This window comes from Mesoplodon mirus (genome assembly GCF_964341445.2).
Source record: "Mesoplodon mirus genome assembly, chromosome: 2".
NCBI classification, from domain to species: domain Eukaryota; kingdom Metazoa; phylum Chordata; class Mammalia; order Artiodactyla; family Ziphiidae; genus Mesoplodon; species Mesoplodon mirus.
In genome coordinates this window covers 198,312,434-198,333,213 of record NC_138977.1, presented here as the reverse complement: position 1 = coordinate 198,333,213, position 20,780 = coordinate 198,312,434, and the positions used below count along the sequence as shown (strand labels likewise).

General features: G+C 39.3%; 2 protein-coding genes across 2 annotated transcripts in view; one reads left to right on the top strand and one right to left on the bottom strand.

Annotated features, from left to right (window-relative positions):
- The window catches only part of ENTPD1 (ectonucleoside triphosphate diphosphohydrolase 1), a 123,159-nt gene extending 122,156 nt beyond the window's left edge, over positions 1–1,003 (bottom strand). The window contains exon 1 of the mRNA XM_082633543.1: positions 958–1,003. The gene's annotated coding sequence lies outside the window, so the exon portion shown is untranslated. The remainder of the gene's footprint in view (positions 1–957) is intronic.
- A 287-nt stretch (positions 1,004–1,290) lies between these two features.
- TCTN3 (tectonic family member 3) overlaps positions 1,291–20,780 on the top strand; it is a 28,164-nt gene continuing 8,674 nt past the window's right edge. The window contains exons 1-13 of the mRNA XM_082639287.1: positions 1,291–1,621; positions 1,793–1,916; positions 2,233–2,351; positions 6,078–6,205; positions 6,442–6,550; positions 6,630–6,745; positions 7,213–7,248; positions 7,813–7,893; positions 9,210–9,335; positions 10,202–10,309; positions 10,756–10,850; positions 11,131–11,284; positions 15,030–15,167. Coding sequence (XP_082495413.1) covers positions 1,387–1,621; positions 1,793–1,916; positions 2,233–2,351; positions 6,078–6,205; positions 6,442–6,550; positions 6,630–6,745; positions 7,213–7,248; positions 7,813–7,893; positions 9,210–9,335; positions 10,202–10,309; positions 10,756–10,850; positions 11,131–11,284; positions 15,030–15,167 — 1,569 coding nt within the window. The 5' untranslated portion in view covers positions 1,291–1,386. The remainder of the gene's footprint in view (positions 1,622–1,792; positions 1,917–2,232; positions 2,352–6,077; positions 6,206–6,441; positions 6,551–6,629; positions 6,746–7,212; positions 7,249–7,812; positions 7,894–9,209; positions 9,336–10,201; positions 10,310–10,755; positions 10,851–11,130; positions 11,285–15,029; positions 15,168–20,780) is intronic.

The window sequence follows — 20,780 nt, the reverse complement described above, 5'->3', positions numbered from 1 at the left end:
GATCCCTGGTCAGGGAATCGGGGAACTAAGATCCCTCAAGCCCCGCGGGGCAGCCCAGAAGAAAAAAAAAGAAGTGGCGATTTATAATAATAGCAAAAAATAAGTTTTCTTCTCTGTCCCTTGGCTATTTTTTAAATTTAAATAAGTTCTCAGTGTGACTGCCAGTGTGATTTCCTCCCTAAGATTATCCTTTAGAAAAGGATTCTCAGACCTCCCTGGTGGCACAGTGGTTAAGAATCCGCCTGCCAGTGCAGGGGACGTGGGTTCGAGCCCTGATCTGGGAAGATCCCACATCCTGCGGAGCAACTAAGCCCGTGCGCCACAACTACTGAGACTGCGCTCTAGAGCCCGCAAGCCACAACTACTGAGCCTGAGAGCCAAAGCTACTGAGGCCTGCGCTCCTGGAGCCCGTGCTCCACCACAAGAAAAAAGCCACCGCAATGAGAAGCCTGCGCACTGCAACGAAGAGTAGCCCCCGCTCGGCGTAACTAGAGAAAGCCCATGCGCAGCAACGAAGACCAAACGCAGCCAAAAAAAAAAAAAAAAAAAAAAAAAATCCTCCTGCCAATGTAGGGGACACGGGTTCGAGTCCAGGTCCAGGAAGATCCTACATGCTGCGGAGTAACTAAGCTCTGTCGCCACAACTACTGGGCCTGCAATCTAGAGCCCGCGAGCCACAACTACTGAGCCTGTGTGCCACAAGTACTGAAGCCCGCGTGCCTAGAGCCCATGCTCCGCAACAAGAGAAGCCACCGCAATGAGAAACCCACGCATGGCAAGGAAGAGTAGCCCCCGCTCCCCGGCTTGCTGCAACTAGAGAAAGCCCCCACGCAGCCTAGGGCCAATGCAGCCAAATAAATAAATAATAAATTTTTAAATAAATAAAACGAGCTCTCTAAAAATGGGCTCATACTTTAAAAAAAAGAGAGAGAGAGAGAGAAAGAAAAGGATTCTCACCGTTAGAATCCGGAGTGAAAAAGATACGCAATTCTAGTTGCAGCCTCTGAGGCTTCCCTCTATCAAGGAAGGGCTCTGCCCTCTGGGCCGCGAAGTCTGTGCACACTGGGCATTGGGCTGGACTCCTACTGCCACTCAGCGGAGAGAAGAGACAAGGGCTCCTTTGCCAGTTTGGCGGTTGCCGAGCGACGGAGAGAGTGCCGGGCCTGGCCTAAGGAGGAGGGCTCAGACTGAAAGATGCTGAGGGATCTGTAACAACGCCGCCTTCTATTGGCTGAAGAGCGCTCGGCCATTGCCATGAGCCAATGATCAGATGCATACGGATGACGTCAGACGCCATGCGACTCCTCCCACCCACTCTCTAGAGACGCGTCTAGAGACCACCGAAACCCACCTCAAGCCCTTTGGTGGGGACGTCTGTATTACCGCATGTTTACCTCGCAGCTCGCGCTGCTGCAGGTGTTCTTCCTGATGGTCCCCGAGGAGGTCCGGCCTCAGCCGTCTCCGTCCCCGTCTGGGGCAGTGTCCACCCAATCGGACCTGGGGCCAAGGACGCAGGGCGAGACCCTTCAATCCTCCTCGGAGGTGCCTGGCGTCTCTACAGTGAGTCCTACTGTCGTGACTCCCTCGGCGCCTGGGAATAGGACCGTGGATCTCTTCCCAGGTGAGGGGAGAGGATGCGGGGTTGGAAACTGCTGACTTAGATCCAAATTCTGTGAATAAAGTGAATTCCCATAAAGTAAGGAGTGGGGCTGTTGGAAGAAGGGGAATTAACACTTGGAAGAGTTTGGGGATCCGCACCCCATTTGCTCTGCTTTATGTTGTACTTTTATAGTCTTACCGATTTGTGTCTGTGACTTGACTCCCGGTGCCTGCGATATGAATTGCTGCTGCGACAGGGACTGCTATCTTCTCCATCCCAGGACAGTTTTCTCCTTCTGTCTTCCAGGCAGCGTGAGGTGAGCTGCGATGCTCAGGTTGAATCCTAAAGGGGATTGGGGCTGTAGAATAAGTAACATTTGGAAGTAGGGTTAGCCTTCGTGCCTCCCACCCCCACTTCCACTCCTGGGGATGGAACTACCTTGGTTTTTCCCAGGAGAGCCGTTCCTCTTCTGGTGCTCTAGAGCAGGGCTGGCCAATAGAATAGAATCTTCGTATTGTCCTGTGGCTGCCCAAGGAGTCCTCTCTTTGGCATCTGACTGATACCGGTGGGGCACCCTTCTTTGGACCTAATCCTCATTCTAAATGTATCTATTCTCCCTCCTGTTTCCTCAGGTCTTTAAGTTGGGTGTGTGTAGACAACTCTCTTATCTTCCGAAGTAATTCCCCGTTTCCTTCAAGAGTTTTCATGGATTCAAATGGAATTAAGCAGTTTTGTGTCCATGTGAACAACTGTGAGTAGAAATATGTTGGCTATTCCTATTGCCTAACATTTACTGAGGGTTAGCTTAGTCTCCGACGTTTTTTTCCTTTTCTTTGTTTTTTAAACTTTTTTCCCCCTATGGATCTCTATCATGCTCCCTCTCCTTCCACCTGTCCCCGTGCCCCTTCTGTTTTCTCTTATTAGTGAACATTGGCAATCTCTTTTGCCCTCTTGGCTGTGGATCAGAAAGCCCATACAGAACTTTAATTTCAGTCAGCCCTCTTAGCTCAGAGGGTTACAGATAGACTATATCTCCCACTTGCTACAATCTCCATGAAGGGGCTCACTGAATCCCCAGTGCCTGACATAAGAGGCACCAAATAATACGTGAATGAATGTCTTTGACAAATGAGTCTACATCAACCTTGTTTTTATTTTATGAGGCAACAATATAGGGGAAAGAGCATTTGACTTGGGTCTCAGCCCTTCATTTACTTACCAGCTGCACAGACTTGAACAAATTTCCAGGCTCATTTCTTCAACTGCAGAATGAGAAATAATATCACTAATTCTGAATGTGAAAGTGCTCTATAACTGTAGAGTGCAATAAAAATGAAAGGTAGTTTTTATTAAGGTTTTTAAATAGAATTCGATGGCTTCTGGGGTGGCGCGGTGGTTAAGAATCCGCCTGCCAATGCAGGGGACACAGGTTCGAGCCCTGGTCTGGGAAGATCCCACATGCTGTGGAGCAACTAAGCCTGTGTGCCACAACTACTGAGCCTGCATGCCACAACTGCTGAAGCCCATGCACCTAGGGCCCGTGCTCCACAGCAGGATAGGCCACCGCAGTGAGAGGCCTGTGCACCACAGGGAAGAGTGGCCCCCGCTCGCCGCAACTCGAGAAAAGCCCAGCAGCGAAGCAGGCAGCAAATACCCAATGCAGCCTAAATAAATAATTAAATAGACTTAAAAATTTGTTGGTGATGAGTATAACATTTTTAAAGATGTACATCTAATATATCTTTTTTTAACTTATTGTCTAAGAAGCAAGATAATGTTCTCAGATAAAATAGACTTAAATGTCCCTTACACTCTGGAAGTCAGCTCATCCTGGTTTCATCTGTTAGACAATAAATTGCAAAACTATATTTGTTTCACAAAGCAACCAAGTTCGGGTTTGAGGGGACTTGAATGTGGAAGCAGTTATCAGGAGGCTTGCAGCCATTCAGGTTGTGAGAAGGTAAAGGGAGCAAGGCAAATGCTGCATTTTAAAGTAAGGCTGCAGCTGCCCCATCCTTTCCAAATCTCCCATTGCCTTCTAATTCTAGCCTCATGAAAATGCTCGAGGGATATCGCAGTAGCGTCCAACTGGTGCTGCCTGCTTTTAATCCCCTCCTGCTTCCCACGCCATACTGTTTCCAGACCAGTGTTTCTGAACTTTCTTTCCCCAGCAACACCTGAGTCACTCCTTTAGAACTTATATGATACTTTAAATTGTTATCATTTTATATGAATGTTGTGTCTCCCCAGGTAAATTGTCGGCACGTAGAAAGGATGGACCATATCTTTGCCCATAGTGCTTAATATTTGCTGATAATAATCATCAGTTACAGACATTGTTAGAGGCTGTACAACATGATGGAGTGGGAAAAATCCTAGACCAGGAATCGGGAGATCTGTGATCTACTCCTGGCTCTGCCAGATGGCTCTGTGGCCTTTTGCAACTCATTTACCTCTTAGGATCCAAATTTCCTAATGGAATTGGACCAGATGATCTCTGGGCTTCCTTCCACATCTGAAATTGTATCAGTCTAAGTCTAAATACCTTTAAGCCCTGTTGGGTATAATATACCATATATGATGGTAGAAATTTTAGGTAGAAATTCTATTTTTCCTTAGCCTGTGCTTCTTATCTGCATTATTCCTGCTTACCATCACTACCACCAATATCCCTGCACTACAGTGAGAGACAAAATGTTCTCTTACTCTTTTAAGCCATGAAAAAATATTCAGATGGATATTTTCCATCTCAACATACCTTTTTTTTTTTTTCCTGCGGTACGCAGTCCTCTCTCACTGTTGTGGCCTCTCCCGTTGCGGAGCACAGGCTCCGGACACGCAGGCCCAGCGGCCATGGCTCACGGGCCCAGCCGCTCTGCGGCATGTGGGATCTTCCCAGACCGGGGCACGAACCCGTGTCCCCTGCATCGGCAGGCGGACTCTCAACCACTGCGCCACCAGGGAAGCCCGTCAACGTGCCTTCTTTCTTAGCTTAATTTTTCTTTCATTTATAAAGATAGAAATAACTACATTTTTTAATGAGGTAAGTATTTCTTCCATGTGGTTTTCAGGGATGAGTTCTGAAGGAAATATTAAACAGCTCCTGGAAGCTTTAAAATGTGAACATTTCGGATCAGAGATGGAAGAAGGTGGTCTGCAGACCAGCAGCACTAGCGTCACCTGTTCCAGAGCAAGGCTTTTCAATCCTAATATGCACCCACATCACCTGGAGGTCTTGTTAACATGCACATTCTGATTCAGTAGGTCTGGTGCACGGCTTAAGATTCTGAATTTCTGACAACATCCCAGGTAATGCTGGGGCTGCTAGTCTGTGCACCACACTTTGAGTAATAAAGATCTAGGAGACAGATAGAAAGTGAGTAGCCTGAAAGGCCCCAGAATTGAGTTATCTTCATTTCGTGTTCCGTTAGAAAACTGAAAAGTCAAATGATTAGGACTTTGTGATCACAGAGGATAATAAAGGTCAAGCTTATGTTATGTGGCATCTTCATTAGCTTTTGGTGATACATGTCTTGATTTCCTTTTGAATCTGTCCAAATGACCATAATTATGAAGAAAGAAAGAAACTAGTATGGGCCAAATTTCTGCTACATCCCTTTTTCAAGTTAGCAGAAAACTTGGGTGGTAAAGCAGAGTGATCATTACAGGCCACCCTCTGGGCAGGGGAGAATGTCAGAGGCCTTTACCTACATCTCTCTCCTGGTTCTGAAGTGCCATAAGGAGATGGCTGCAGGAGCTTGGATAGATTTATACATTGCTATAATATAAATTACAGAATTGTTAGAGAAAATACCCATTGGGTGTATTTGAAAAATCTTCAATGTAGAAATTATAAGGTGAAAGGAATAAAATACGACAAATCCATATACTTGAGAGATGGAAACCTTATTATGAGGACTGGTTAGTTGAAGTTTACAGGAGATTGGAAGACTTGGAGAGGACAAGTCAAATATTGTCTCCAACTCTGCCATCTTCCTATGGAAACGGTACCATTTTGTTGTACTAGAGACTCCTCTGGTATGGGACAAATGTGTGCATTACTGAGACTCCTATTTTCATCACAAATTGCTAATCATACACATTCCTGGCATCAGAGACATGGAACTGACTGGCATTCATTGGTCATATTCTTATCTCAGATCTTAATACTAAAACAATAATTCAGTTAACAAATTACAAATAAATTATTAGGTGATAGAAATCAAAATTGTTATTATCTCTGAAGATGGCGTATTGATTGGGAACCTGGGAAAATGTTCTGAGTGGTAGTAATAAAAGTATATAAATGTTTTAAAATTCTTTGAGTTTATGCTTAAGATTAGTGCATTTGCATACTTTACTGTGTATATTTTAAGCCTCAATAAAAATATTTTTAAAGATTAGTTTCTTGGTATGCCAGATACTTAAAAATGATTTTATTTTATCTAAACCCCTTTTCTTTTTAAAAATATTTTAGCAAAATTAACCTATTTCCAGAAGCTCCAAAAGGTCAATGCAACCAGCTTCCAGGCCCTGGCTACAGAGTTTGGAGGTGAATCATTCACTTCAACATTCCAAACCCAGTCACCACCACCTTTTTACAGGGTGAGCCTACGGAAGGGGGAGGGATCGTTTGGTTTGGTTTTTGCCCGCATACTGACAATTGACCAGGTATCTTTGAGATACCCACCTGCAACTAGGTAAGCCACTGTCAGCTCTTTTGGAGGGTAGTATTGTCCATGTTAACAACCTATTGAGTTAACTTTTGTTTCTGCTTATTCTTTTCTGGTGGAGTTCAGTCCAATCTCACTGTGAATAAATTTCTGCTATACTTTGTTTAGGCTGGGGACCCCATTCTGACTTACTTCCCCAAGTGGTCTGTAATAGGCTTGCTGAGGCAGCCTGCAGGAGTTGGAGCTGGGGGACTCTGTGCTGAGAGCAATCCTGCAGGTGAGCCTGGAGTACAAGCGCCAGCCTTTTTGTTCAGTTTAAAATAGGCTTTCTCATGTACCACTCCCTTAATTCTAAGGTTTCCTGGAGAGTAAAAGTACAACCTGTGCTCGTTTCTTCAAGAATCTGGCAGATAGCTGTACCTTGGATCCCACCCTCAACGCTGCCTCTTATCATAACTTCACCGTCTTGAAGGTGGGTGTCCGTTCTCTCCCCACTGTCACCACTGTGGACTTAAAAAGTTATCATGCTTCCCACAAGCACTGAACTGGAAGTCAGGATGCCCAAGAGCTATGTAGAAGGCAGAGGGCCTAAAAGCCCTGTCATCTGAAGAAAGATGAAAGAAGTAGGGATAGATAGGATAAGAGGTTCTCACCTTTCTGGCTAGTGGAATTTGCTAGGGGAGGTAGGATGGGGTGACATCTCACTATTTCACCAAAACGTCTTGCTTTTGCTGTTTGTTAGAGCTCTACTCAGAGTAAGTGGGCATCACAGTCCATCCAACCTCCGCTGAGCCCTGCTTCTGGCATTTTAGTGTAAGGAAGAGTCAGGTAGAAAAAAAATGTTGATTTTTTTTTCCCCCAAATGAGAAACCACAAGCTCCTGCAGATTTTATGTTAAGATATATGCACACTCATGTCCTTGCTGTTCTCTTATACTAGGTTCCAAGAGGTTTGAGTGATCTGCAGAATACGAAGGTATGATGCTTTTTATCAGGAAAAACGAAAGAGAATATTTGGTCCCTTTACATCTGAGGCAGTCTCACTCTAGATTGTAATGGTGAAAGAGAATATGTGCGTGATGCATCAGACTGTTCAAGTATGAGTCTAAAAGAGTGTTTTTCTTTTTGTTCTATATAATTAATAAGCATCATGTGAAATAAGAATCATAAGGTATTAGGTAAGTCTGAGAAACTTCCGGTTAAATAAAGTTAAACATTATATTTAGGATGGGCTACTTGAAGTCTTTAATATGCTAGAGGGTCTTCTTAATCTCTAAGGGGGAAGTGCCAGATATAGTATTCCTAAAACTTATTTGACCATGGAACCTTTATTTTATATCTAATAGAAGTAACGTTCCAAAAAATATGTTTTGAGAAGTGCTGAATTAGAATGACTTTTGAACTTAAGCTGTAGACTGGCAATGGAAGGAGAGAGGAAGGTGATAGTCAAAAAGGAAAAATACTCATTTCAGCATAACATGTAACTAGAAGAAAAAGTGCTGCTTTCAATTTTAATTGATTTGCCTCTTTCCCTTGCTAGTTCCAGGTGCCTGTAACACCTGTCTCACAGGCTGACTCTCCTCTGTTGGCTGGAAACACTTGTCAGAATGTTGTTTCCCAGGTAGGGATGCTGACCTCAGATTCTGGACTGATGTATGTTGATCAGCATTAGCAGAGGTGCTTCATCTTCCATTAAGTACCAAACCAACCCCACGTGAATTTTTGAGCATTACCTGAAACTTAACACATTAATGACTGAGCCCATCACCTTCCTCCCGACGTGTTTCAGTTGTTTCCATTGCTGCCGTCCTCCGGCATTTCACATCCAGAACATTAAGATTATTTCTGGTTCCTCTTTCTTTGCCCATGTGCAGTCTGTTATGGTTTTTACTGACCACAGTTTCTTTTATTGACAAAGTCAGTATCATCTGAACCTCTGAAATAGACTAGTCAACTTCTTTTCCTTTATTCTCTCTCTTCTAATCAACCAACAAAAGTAAGAATTATTGGAAAACATCATTTTAAAAACTATGCTTAGAAATCTCAGGTTACCTTCATTTTTTCATGACTTCCGTCTCCAGCTGCCATCTTTACTCATCCTCGGACATTGTGAGAGCCAGGCAAACCAGGTTTCCATTCCTTGCTCACCTCTGCCTGTGCTTCTACTCACCTCCTCTGCACAAGATCAAAACTTATTTTTCTTCCCTTCAGTTCTTACTGTAAACTCACCTCTCCCATGAACTCTTTCAAAGAGCTCCATCCAGTCTCTTTTTTTCATGTGTAGATATAATATGAAGTCAAATTTTATCTTTTCATGGTATTTGTATTTGGCATTTGTGTGTGTGTGTGTGTGTGTGGTATGCTGGCCTCTCACTGTTGTGGCCTCTCCCATTGAGGAGCACAGGCTCTGGACGCGCAGGCCCAGCGGCCATGGCCCACAGGCCCAGCCGCTCCGCGGCATGTGGGATCTTCCCGGACCCGGGCACGAACCCATGTCCCCTGCATTGGCAGGCGGACTCCCAACCACTGAGCCATCAGGGAAGCCCTGTATTTGGCATTTTTAAGATTACTTTTTTAGTCTCTCTCATCCAGTTACTTTTTTAAATTGAGATATAATTGACATATAACATTGTATTAGTTTTAGGTGTACAACATAATGATTTGATGCACATATATACTGTGAAATGATCATCACAATAAGTTTAGTTAACATTCATTACCACACACAGTTAACAGATTTTTTCCTTGTGATGAAAACTTTTAAGATCTGCTCTCTTAGCCACTTGCAAATATATAATGCAATATTGTTAACTACAGTCACCATTCTGTTCCCTCATTCAGTTACAGTAAAACCCTTAAAGACAGGAAATCTTATGTCCTAAACATAATTGGCCCACAAAATAATTTTTATTAATTGATTCTACTTTTGTATTTCAGGTCATCTATGAGATAGAAACCAATGGGACTTTTGGAATCCAGAAAGTCTCCATCAGTTTTGTGCAAACCAACCTGACTGTTGAGCCAGGCACTTCATTCCAGCAACACTTCATCATTCATTTCAGGGTTAGGGCCCTTCTACTACAGGGGATCAAGAAGAAAAAAATATCGGGTTAGAAGCTCCCCTGCTTCTGTAACACATGCAAGATAGAATAAGAATATGAAGGACTAGTTCAATCTGTCAACTGAAACCTCAACGTTTAATATTCCATAATTTAACTTCAAGTGATAAGGATTCAACAGTGTTTACTCATTAGCATGTTCCCCCAGCAAAGCAGGACTTCACTCACAAATCCAAACTCTTTTTTTAAATAGCCATTTTGAATCATAAACTCAACTAATATCCCACAAAAATTCTTTAACTAGCTTTTTTCATGTTTCTGGGCATTCAGCGTTTTACTCATTTCCCACTTAATCTAAGTTTCCAGTCTTGATCACCACCCTTTGGCTTTCTTCTACTTTCTTTCTTTTTGAACCCAGCAGAGTCCAGTTTCTCCTCAACTCTACCCTCAAGTGATCAACCAAATCCCATGTCTCTCAGAGTTCATCTGTGGAACATCTATAGTTAATTAAAATATATTTCTAAATTACATTTAAACTCCTCTGGTTTTAGCCACACTGAACATAGCCCGAAATTAATAGTAATTTTGAAAAACAGGATTGATAGATCGTTGATAGATCTTTAGTTGTAATCCTTGGTAGAAGTAGCATGTAGTGAACATCAATGTTCAGATCCTCAGGATTTATTTTAGTGAATAAAAAACAGTAAAAGATGCTGAAGTATCAATTTCTGCAAAAATCTGCACTGTGGAAGGAAGCCAGATTGTTCAGTGCAGCTAACCTACAGCATTGCCTTAAGGAAGGGTATGAAACCACACTGGAAGGTGGGAGAGCATGCTTTTCTCCATATTGACTTTTCCTTCACTCTGCAGGCTTTTCAACGGAGCACAGCTGCTTCTCTTACTGGTTTTAGAAGTGGGAATCCTGGCTATATTGCTGAGAAGCCACTCCTGGCTCTAACCGGTGATAGAAGACACTCAGTATCCTTTTTTGGGTCTCTGGGTGGCCTATTGCAGCCTAATGAGAAAAGCTTTAACTACTGATCTTTTGGATTTTCCAATTCTGAGGTTCCCCCATTTTTTAGGTATTGAGGACTTCCATTACTAAATCATTAATACATTAGGATCTCAAATGTTGATGCTCCCAAAGGCTTTAGAACTTACATTAGCCTGGCCAAAGGTGAGGATCCTGACTGAATTTTGTTTGTTTTAATGAAATATTTATATGCTGGTGTGTGGTCATCCATTTTTGGAAGAACAATAATTGTTTCTCTATGTTTTCATTGCCAGAGGAAAAAGAATTGTGACTTGAATAATATATTAGTAAAGTACAAAAAGCGTTAAGGAAATAATAAGAAGCATAAATTTTCCAATCTGCCTACTTTTTTTTCTTTTATGATCTCCTTGACCATCGCCTTCCACCTCAGATGACCCTCTTACAGAGCAAGGGTGATGGAACTTGCTCTATTAAGAGACACGAAGTACAATTTGGAGTGAATGCAATATCTGGATGCAAGCTCAGGTAATTCTCTGCTTCCACATCATTTCCAACAAATTTGTCTCTGCCTGTAGGGAATATGTTGATGTCGCAACTTTTATATTTTGAAATCAGAGTTCAGAGAATGCTAGTTAGGAGTAATATTTAAATAATATTAATATTCCTAAGAGTTTTTTTTGACAGTCCTTTATATTTGCTAAGGATTATTTCCTTCAGTTTATTTTAAGATATCATTTCTAATATTTGGATGAATTACATTATTATGTTAGCATTGGACTCCAACCTCCGTGGTGTTTCATTTCAGGCTGAAAAGGGTGGACTGCAGCCACTTGCAGCAGGAGATTTATCAGACTCTTCATGGAAGTCCCAGACCCGAACACGTTGCCATCTTTGGTAATGCTGACCCAGCCCAGAAGGGAGAGTGGACCAGGATCCTCAGCAGGAACTGCAGTGTTTCAGTAAGGAGAGAAATACACATTCTGACCAGAGCTCACTTTCCTCTTTTGTTTATTAAGATTAAAACCAGCCCTGTTTCCATAGTTGATTTGGTTGTCATAGAAGAAAGAGAATGTGGTTGTCATAAAAGAAAGAATATAAGAAATCATGCCCATTTGAAGTCATTATTTCAGGTTAGTTTTATACATAACTTTCCTCACTTAGAGAAAAATTTGAAGGTAGGAAGTCTAGAGATTGGCCTCTGGTTCAAAATCAACCTTACTCATAACAGGAGAAAAATAAACTAAATATATTTCATATATATTTCAAATATTCTCTTACATTCTTGAATATTTGGTCAGCACAGATTCTTTCTCTGAGGTTGAAATTGTGTTCCTTGTGTTCTAAAACATTTTTACATTTACATTTAGTAAAAATACATTAACGGTAAAAATTCAAACCATGTAGAATAGTGTTAATGAAAAGTAAAAACCTCAGTACCCACTGCCCCTGAAGGAATCTCATTTAGCTGTTTCTGTTTTTACTTTTTCTGGTGGCCACTACATCAGTGCTCAGCAGGTGTACCTCTTGATTCCAGTCTAAGTAAAATAGGGAAATCTGTGTGTGTCTAAGTAAAATAAAGAAATCTTTCTTCTTCCTCTTTTGCCTACCCCCTACCTCCTGGCTTTAATCAACTGTACCTTTAATTTTATTTCCTTTCACTTAAACTTTTTAATTGTTTATTTTTCTGTATAAATAATACATACACTTGGCTCAAAATTCCAAAAGTACAAAATAAAACTCTCTCTCAGACAACTCTTCCCTTCCACAGAGGCAAAAGAAGTTACTAGTTTCTTTCCTTCTAGAGATATTGCATGCTCACACAAGTAAATACTCATATTCTTTTTTTTAATCCAAATTTTATAATATCATAAACACAGCTCTGCACTTTGCTTTTTTCACTTGACCTTCAGCGTTTATTCCATATCAGTATATAATAAGCTTCCTCATTCTTTGCATGGTATAGTTGCATACTATTCCATTATATGGATGAACCATAAATAATTTATTTAGCCAGTTTTATTGGTGAACATTCAGGTTGTTTTCAGCCTTTTGCTGTTACAGTGTGCCTTTTATTTTATTATTATTTTTAATAAATTTATTTATTCATTTATTTTTGGCTGCATTGGGTCTTCATTGCAGTGCGCGGACTTTTCATTGCAGTGGCTTCTCTTGTTGTGGAGCATGGGCTCTAGGCACGTGGGCTTCAGTAGTTGTGGCACGTGGGCTCTAAAGCACACGCTCAGTAGTTGTGGTGCACAGGCTTAGTTGCTCCATGGCATGTGGGACCTTCCTGGACCAGGGCTCAAACCCATGTCCCCTGCATTGGCAGGCGGATTCTTAACCACTGCACCACCGGGGAAGTCCTTTTATTTTATTTTATTTTATTTTATTTTATTGGCTGTGTTGGGTCTTCGCTGCTGTGCACGGGCTTTCTCTAGTTGCAGCGAGCAGGGGCTCCTCTTCATCGTGGTGCACGGGCTTCTCATTGTGGTGGCTTCTCTTGTTGCAGAGCACAGGCTCTAGGCATGTGGGCTTCAGTAGTTGTGGTGTGTGGGCTCAGTAGTTGTGGTGCATGGGCTTAGTTGCCCACAGCATGTGGGATCTGCCCAGACCAGGGCTCAAACCCATGTCCCCTGCATTAGCAGGTGGATTCTTAACCACTGTGAGTGTGGCATTTTATAACCTGGTTCAAGCACCATTTCATACTTGTGAAAATAAACCTATATGATAAATCCTAGAAGTAGAATTGCTAGATCAAAAGGTATATGCATTTAAATTTTTAATAAATATTTCCAATTTATTTCCCATCAGGTTGTACCAATTTACAGTCCCACTATCCATCTATGAGATGGCTTGTTACCCCATACTCTCCTCAACACTGGGTTATCAAACTTTTAATCTTTGCTCATCTGATAAGTGAAAAATAGCATTCCATTGTAGTTTTATTTTTCTCTTACTATGAGTAAGGTTGAGTATCTTGACATATAGTTGAACAATTCGTGTTTTCTTCACTATGATCTATTTATATCTCTTGCCCATTTTTATTGATTACTTGTCTTATAACTTGTAGAAAATCTGTGTATTTGAGAAATTGGCTCTTTTCTGTTGTATGATTTGTAAATATTCTTTTCCCAGTTTGTCATTTGTCTTTTGACTTTGTTTATGGCTTTCATGCCTTGCAGAAATTGATTTTCATATTGTGAGATTTATCAATCTTCTTTTTTTTTTTTCAACTTTCACATTTTGGTTCAGACTTTGAAAGGCCTTTCTCCTTAGAGATTATTTTTAAAGTGCCCCCTTTCCCTTTCTCAGCACTATTATGACTTGATTCCTTGTATACTTCTTTCCTTTAATGAGACTTGGGGGATAAGTAGCTACATGTACTTGATCCAGCCTTTGGGGAACTGCAGTCAAACTGAGTTCTCTTAAACTTCATACAGCCATACTGAGGGAGTGTGGTTTTGGGTAATTCGTGGCTGAGTACAGAAAAGGGATGGTTAGTGACAAGGATTGAGATTATAGTGGAACTACTCTTTATTATTCTTAAACCTACTATTTATATTTTTAAATCACATTTTTGAAGAATATTTGATAACATGGAAAATTTTTCCTAATGTAGATAGAATAAATGAAAGGAAAAGTGTTTTTAAATATTTGGAACAAACACATGAAAAGATTTTCAACATCATTAGCCATTAAGGAAATGCAAAACCCCAAGGAGATACCACTTCATACCCACTGGGATGGCTATAATTTTAAAAATGGACAATAACAAGTGTTGGCAGGAATGTGGAGAAATTGGAACCCTCAGACATTGTTGGTAGGACTGCAAAATGGTGGAGCCAATTTGTAAAAGAGTTTGACAGTTCCTTAATAAATTGAACATAAACATAGTCTGTCTTCCCCTAGTCCTAGTTTAAACATGTTATTGCCTGTGTCTGAGCCTTACTATAAAAAGTATGAAGTTAGAAAAGCACAGGCATATTTGAGGATAGTTTGTATCTGCTAAGTTATAGTAACCTCCTGATTTGTGTCCTCACTTCCATCAGTGCTTCCTGCATCTTGGAATTAATCCTCCTGGGGGTCACACTGCTTGGTTGGACTTCATGATCTAACCCTGAAACATCCTTCCCTAATCTTTTCGCTGTTCCTGTGTTCAAATCCTTTGCTTCAGTCAAGTGATCTGCTCAAGGCCAGTGCCTCACACATGTCTGGCACATAGGAGACACTCAGTAACTATTCTAGTTAATCAGCAACTGTCCCTCAATGGCATCACGTGCTGTTCTAGTTGCATACCACTTTATATGCCATCTCTCTACGTAACTTTTCCTTTAAACACTATTTCTTCCAGTCACATATTACTCATCCCAGTTCCACAAAACCATCCTCAGCCAGAAATGGCTGTTTCTTCTTCTGGCATTCCACAGTACTGACTGCACCACTCACTGAGCACTTCTTATAATCATTGTACGTGGGCTCATGTTTTATTAATCTCTACATTAGTATTTCTATTTTAGAATATTAATTTTTTAAGCTCATGGACAGTAATATGGCCTATTACGAACTTCTGTGTCCTTTCTCTAAGCCACATTTGCCTTCTCTGTTATTGTGTAATGTTTAAGAAACAGTGGCTACTTAATGCATGATAAATAACTATAGGCAACCATCAACAATTGAAGCAAATGCTTCTTTTCCCTTCTGCAGGCTGTGCCTTGTACTTCCTGCTGTGTCATACCAGTTTCCTTGGAGATCCAGATATTGTGGGCATATGTAGGCCTCCAGTCCAACCCACAAGCTCATGTGTCAGGAGCCCGATTCCTATACCACTGTCAGCCCATACAGGTAAGTCTTGGCTCATAAAGGACCACCAAGCCTTACAAAGCCTCGATTGTCTTATCAGCCATTTGATGACCAGATAATTTTTTAACTTCTGAGAGCCAATTTATGCTACCAGCCAATGTTTGGTTAGAATGAGCTGACACAATTAACTTTCAAGTCAATCCTCCCTGCCTGGTTACTGAAATTTAACATGTTTTTATGGTAAATACAATCTATATCCCTTTTTTCTGTTTTTTTTTTTAATTTCATGACTATAGTAATAGGTTAGTTCTTTTAACTTAATCATACCAGTATTACTACACTGGTTGATTCAACCACAGAAAAGATTTTCCATAGCTGTATTCAGTGTGACAGTCACATGCTAATTAGAGTCTCTGGGCCTGTGGGTTGCTGTTAAAGTTACTACTGTGGCTAGTTTGTAGTCATCAATTTTTGGTTGATTGCACTCCATTAAAATAATTTTTTTTGGGCCTCCCTGGTGGCGCAGTGGTTGAGAGTCCGCCTGCCGATGCAGGGGATACGGGTTCGTGCCCCGGTCTGGGAGGATCCCATATGCCGCGGAGCGGCTGGGCCCGTGAGCCATGGCCGCTGGGCCTGCGCATCCGGAGCCTGTGCTCCGCAACGGGAGAGGCCACAAGAGTGAGAGGCCCGCATACCGCAAAAAGAAAAAAAAAAATAATAATAATAATAATAATAATAATAATAATTTTTTTTTTTTGGCCGCACCATGCAGCTTGTGGGATCTTAGTTCCCGGATCAGGGATCGAACCTGTACCCCCTGCAGTGGAAGTGCAGAATCCTACACACTGGACCGCCGGGAAATTCCCTAAAATAAATCATTTTAATATGTAGTAAATATATACCCATTGTTTATGATGTGCCTTAAGACAGCTTTAGCATCTGTCTTGGTTTTAGAACCTAACACATAGCTTTAGAAGTTCAAACACAGAAATCATTAGGTCCTGGTGAACTGATTCATGTATGAACTCATTAACTTTTAATGGAAATTAAAAGTAATTGAAATTATTACCTGTAAGTCATTGCGTTTACCTCCCAGAAAAGAAACTAGAGACTACATTTAAGTCAGAAGTAAAAGACCTTTAGCTCCTCCCTCACAACAGAGTTGACCACCTTAGCTCTCTATGCCTGTAAATGTGTTAAAACTCAGGTTGCTGGAAACTGTGTTAATGAGAACATTCCATTCTCCCTGTGTTGATTTACTGAATAAAATAGAACTCTCTGTAGGACTCATGTAATCTGTTACAGATACTGCACTGAATCTATTGTTTTATTTTTATGAACTGTATCTTTACTTATGAATACCTGTGTAGTTTGGGAGGTACCTACAGGACTGTTTTTATCTTCCTGAATCTCTGGCTCTCTCAGGCATTGAAGGCTACCCAGTGCCTCTTGTCTAGATATTTTTAATCATTATATTTTTCTAGTATTTAGTAGAGGTTAACTTTTCAGGTTATTCTGCCCCCTTTACAAAGAGTTTTGTTTTTTAAATTTGTGTCAACATTTAAAAATCAAGAAATTTTACCTTCACATCCAGATCTCTGACTTCTCTTGAAAATCTGGTGGTAAAGATCCTACACTCCTGCATGGCATAAACTCTCCTGCTGCTGAATGGTGATTTCAACTACTAGAGTACCCCATTTACACAGCCTATACCTACCCACCCTTAGCCATCCCACTTCTCTCATTCAGGTTATTTGCTTAGGCTGGTAGGCATTTCTGTTTTTGCACCTTGAAATGAAGGTCGGTTGAATTTTGAACTGAACTATCTGAATGACTTTTCATGGTATAAATGTAGCTTTAGAAACACTTGAGATTCCTCTCACTATAAAAAATGAAGCAGCAAAATTTTTGGAATGTTCCCAACAACAAACTACAAAATAGGGAAGAATTTAAACAAAACACTGTGTAGATTTCCCTGTCTTCTTGTATGATAATAATAATAACAAAACATTTATTGAACATTTACTATGTAACGGGCACTGGTAATATTTTTAATGTGTTTTTAGTATTGAATTCTCACAAAAAAAACCCATGAAGTAAATAGGATTTATTTACATGGTACTCTGCTGCTTATGTTTTTGTACTAATTGGTCCTTTAAAGGGATCGTTAAGTTTGGGGCTTGATAAAATACATCATGTCTTCTGTCTGAATATAAACTATCTTTTAATTTAAAAAAGAAAATATATCTCAAGGAAGAAACAACTAGTTATAAAGAATATTTTGAATCAATAAAACCAAAATAATAAGTGAGGTAAAAGAACAGCGTTAGCATCACAGGATCAAGGCTCTGAACCTTTCTAGAATTATAATATTCATTTCTATATTTAAGTGGATCATCAAGCTTTTTGGATTATCTAGGAGACCTGCTGCCTGAAGTTGAGGGTGGTAATTAAGAGCCCAGGCATTGAGTCAGACAGACGTAGGCCCAAATCAAGTTATTTTATTTCTCTAAATCTAATTACTCTCATCTATAAGATGGAGATTAATAATAACACTTCATTAGGTTGTGCAGATTAAATGAGACCATAAAATAAAACATTTAACACATTTCCTGGCACATAGTGAATACTCAGTAAATATCGCTCATCATATCATCATTATTGTTTTATTATCATACCATTTTTGGTTCTGAATTTCCATATAAATAGCATATCAAATAGGTTTAAAGCAAAACACAAAAGAGATAAGCAGGAACTAGAGCAGTGTTTTTCAACCTTTGTTGGCTATCATCCATGGTAAGAAATATATTTTACATCACAACCCAGCTTATAACACATACTTATATAAAACTGAAATAAGATTTTTATAAAACATTATCTTTATGCAGTACACTCTGTGATAGTCTGTTCTATTGTAATTTATTCTGTTTTATTTTTAATGGTAGACACTAGTGGGTCACAATTTGCAATTTGAAAAACTTTTAGAGAATATATCTCTGACTACATTTCAAAGCTAAATATATTGTTTAATAAATGCCTTTTATTCATTATATTGTAAATGAAAGTTAGCAGTGTTTATACCTCAATTAAATAGCATATGCTAGAAAAACTGCCAACCTAGCTATCAGTCTAGCTAGTGGTTCTTAATTTTATGGATCCTGTTGAGAATCTGTTGAAAGCTATTCAATTACTAGAAAAATGCACAGACACACAACATTCTTTATATAGTTTCAAGGGATTTATTGATTTCTTGAAGCCCGGCTAAGAATCTCTACCACAATCTCTTAATTAAACAGGCAGTATACTAGGAAAGATAAAGAACACTAAACAAAATAAGAATAATTCAGAATTAGATTTTTTGAAATGAGTGCTATGAAAGAAAGGACTAGGAAGTGGCTGGATTGGTAACAAACAGTTCTCTTTATTGTTTCTGTTGATGTATTGGAGAATACCAAACGACCTCTCTTCCAAGAAGGGGCAACAGTAACACCGCCAGTGGACTTGGTTGCTATGACAGTCAGTAAAGTTTCTGTCACTAAAGCCTTTCTTTTTCAAGGATCAGTCAACCACTATTTGCTTCTCTCTCGATGAATGATTAGACTATAGAAGTTCTCTGCCCCTTTCTGTGGTTCTTAGTAGCCTGTATAGAACTTTACCTAGTTCACTGGGTTGTTATGTTATCTTATTACCTCTTTTTATTTTTTTAAAGAACTTTTTAAAGTTATGCTCATTGTTCCATATGTTAAAATGTATAACCACCTAAGATCTCTCCCTGACACATGATGTTTAGGAACATTTACTCTAACATACGCATTCTCTTTGACTCATTTGAAAATCTTGATAACTTCACTGACATCTTTAAAATAAGTGAGGGTATTAAAATTTTTTCATTGGTTTTCCCCTCAAATATATGTTTTTCCCCAAGAAAATACGGAGGAATAATGTATATGTTATCTGGAAAGTGTTATATATAAATAATTCATTAGTTATTTTTCAGAAATTATTATTGATTTTACTGTATTTAAATCACTAGTTCTCCTAAAATCAGTTTTAATACCAGATATCAGCTAACTTCTTAAAAATCATGTACTTATAAGTTCTAACAATCATAATAGATACCACCATTTCTGATTGTGTTAGATTAAATGAGACTCATGAATATAACAAGGAGATGCAGTTCGTGTTTTTGCATTGGATTCTCATTTGGACAAACAATTGTAAAGTATATTTTGGGATAGTTGAGGAAACTTGAATATGGACTATATTTTACATAGAACTACCATTAACATGAAAAATAGAGATTCATTTTTTTAAAGTAGATTATAAAACAGCCTATACAGTATGATCCCATATAGTTGAAAATGCATATATCAATGTCTGTGTGTATAGATAAAGATGTAAATGTTAATAGTGGTATTCTTGGTGATGGAAATATGGTGTTTTTATATCTTTTTTATTTATCATTATTCTTTAATTTTTTACAGTATAATTTACTGCTTTTGTAATAATTAAACTTTCTCAAAGTCACTAAGAAAACATCTAAAACTAACTAGATGTTATTTTCAGGAATTCCCTGGTGGTCCAGTAGTTAGGACTCTGTGCTTTCACTGCCAAGGGCATGGGTTTGATCCCTAGTCAGGGAACTAAGATCCTGCAAGCAGCACAGCATGGCCAAAAATTAAAAAAAATAATAATAATTAGATGTTATTTTTAAGATGAATTTATTCAGTTTCATTTACAATAGCATGAAAAAACATAAAGTACTTAGGAACAAATTTAGCAAAAAGAATGCAAAACCTCTTCATTATAGAACATTACTGAGAGAAGTTACAAGAGACCTAAATAAATGGAGTGATATACCATGTTCATGGAGAAGAAGACAGATCCATTATCTGTCCCGAGATGGATCTATAGAATCAATGCAAACCCCAAAAAATCCTAGTAGGCATTTTTGTGGAAATTGGCAAGCTGATTCTAAAATTTACATGGAAATGCAAAGGACTTAGAATAGCCAAAACAATTTTGAAAAAGAAGAACAAAGTTGGAAGACTTTACTGATTTCAGGATTTACTCTAAATCTTAGTGTGGTGCTGGTAACAAATAGACCAATGAGAAAAAACAGGGAGTCTAAAGATAGATCCACAAAAAATTCAATAGGAAAAGGCCTTTTTTTAAAACAGTTGGTGCTGGAACAACTGGATAAAACTGGAACTACTGAATAAACATATGGGGAGAAAATGAACTAACTCCATACACAAAATACTTATGCCTTGATCATAAACCTATATGTGAAATCCAGAGTCATAAAACTTCTAAAAGAAACATAGAAGATTTTTGCAAATTTGAAGTAGGTAAAGATTTCTTGGGCAAGAAACAAAAATCATTAACCGTAAAACTAAAAATTTGATAAATTCGACTTAATCAAAATTTAAAATCTCTGCCTATCAAAAGATACCATTATGAAAATGAAAAGCCAGACTGCAGCTTGGGAGACCATATTTCTCAATGCATTATCTGACAAAAGATCATATCGAGATATGTAAAGAACACCAACAAATAAATAATGCAAGGACCAAAAAAAAAACCCACTAGAAATTGGCAAAAGATTTGAACAGATACTACATAAATGACCAATAAACATGAAAAAGTGCTCAA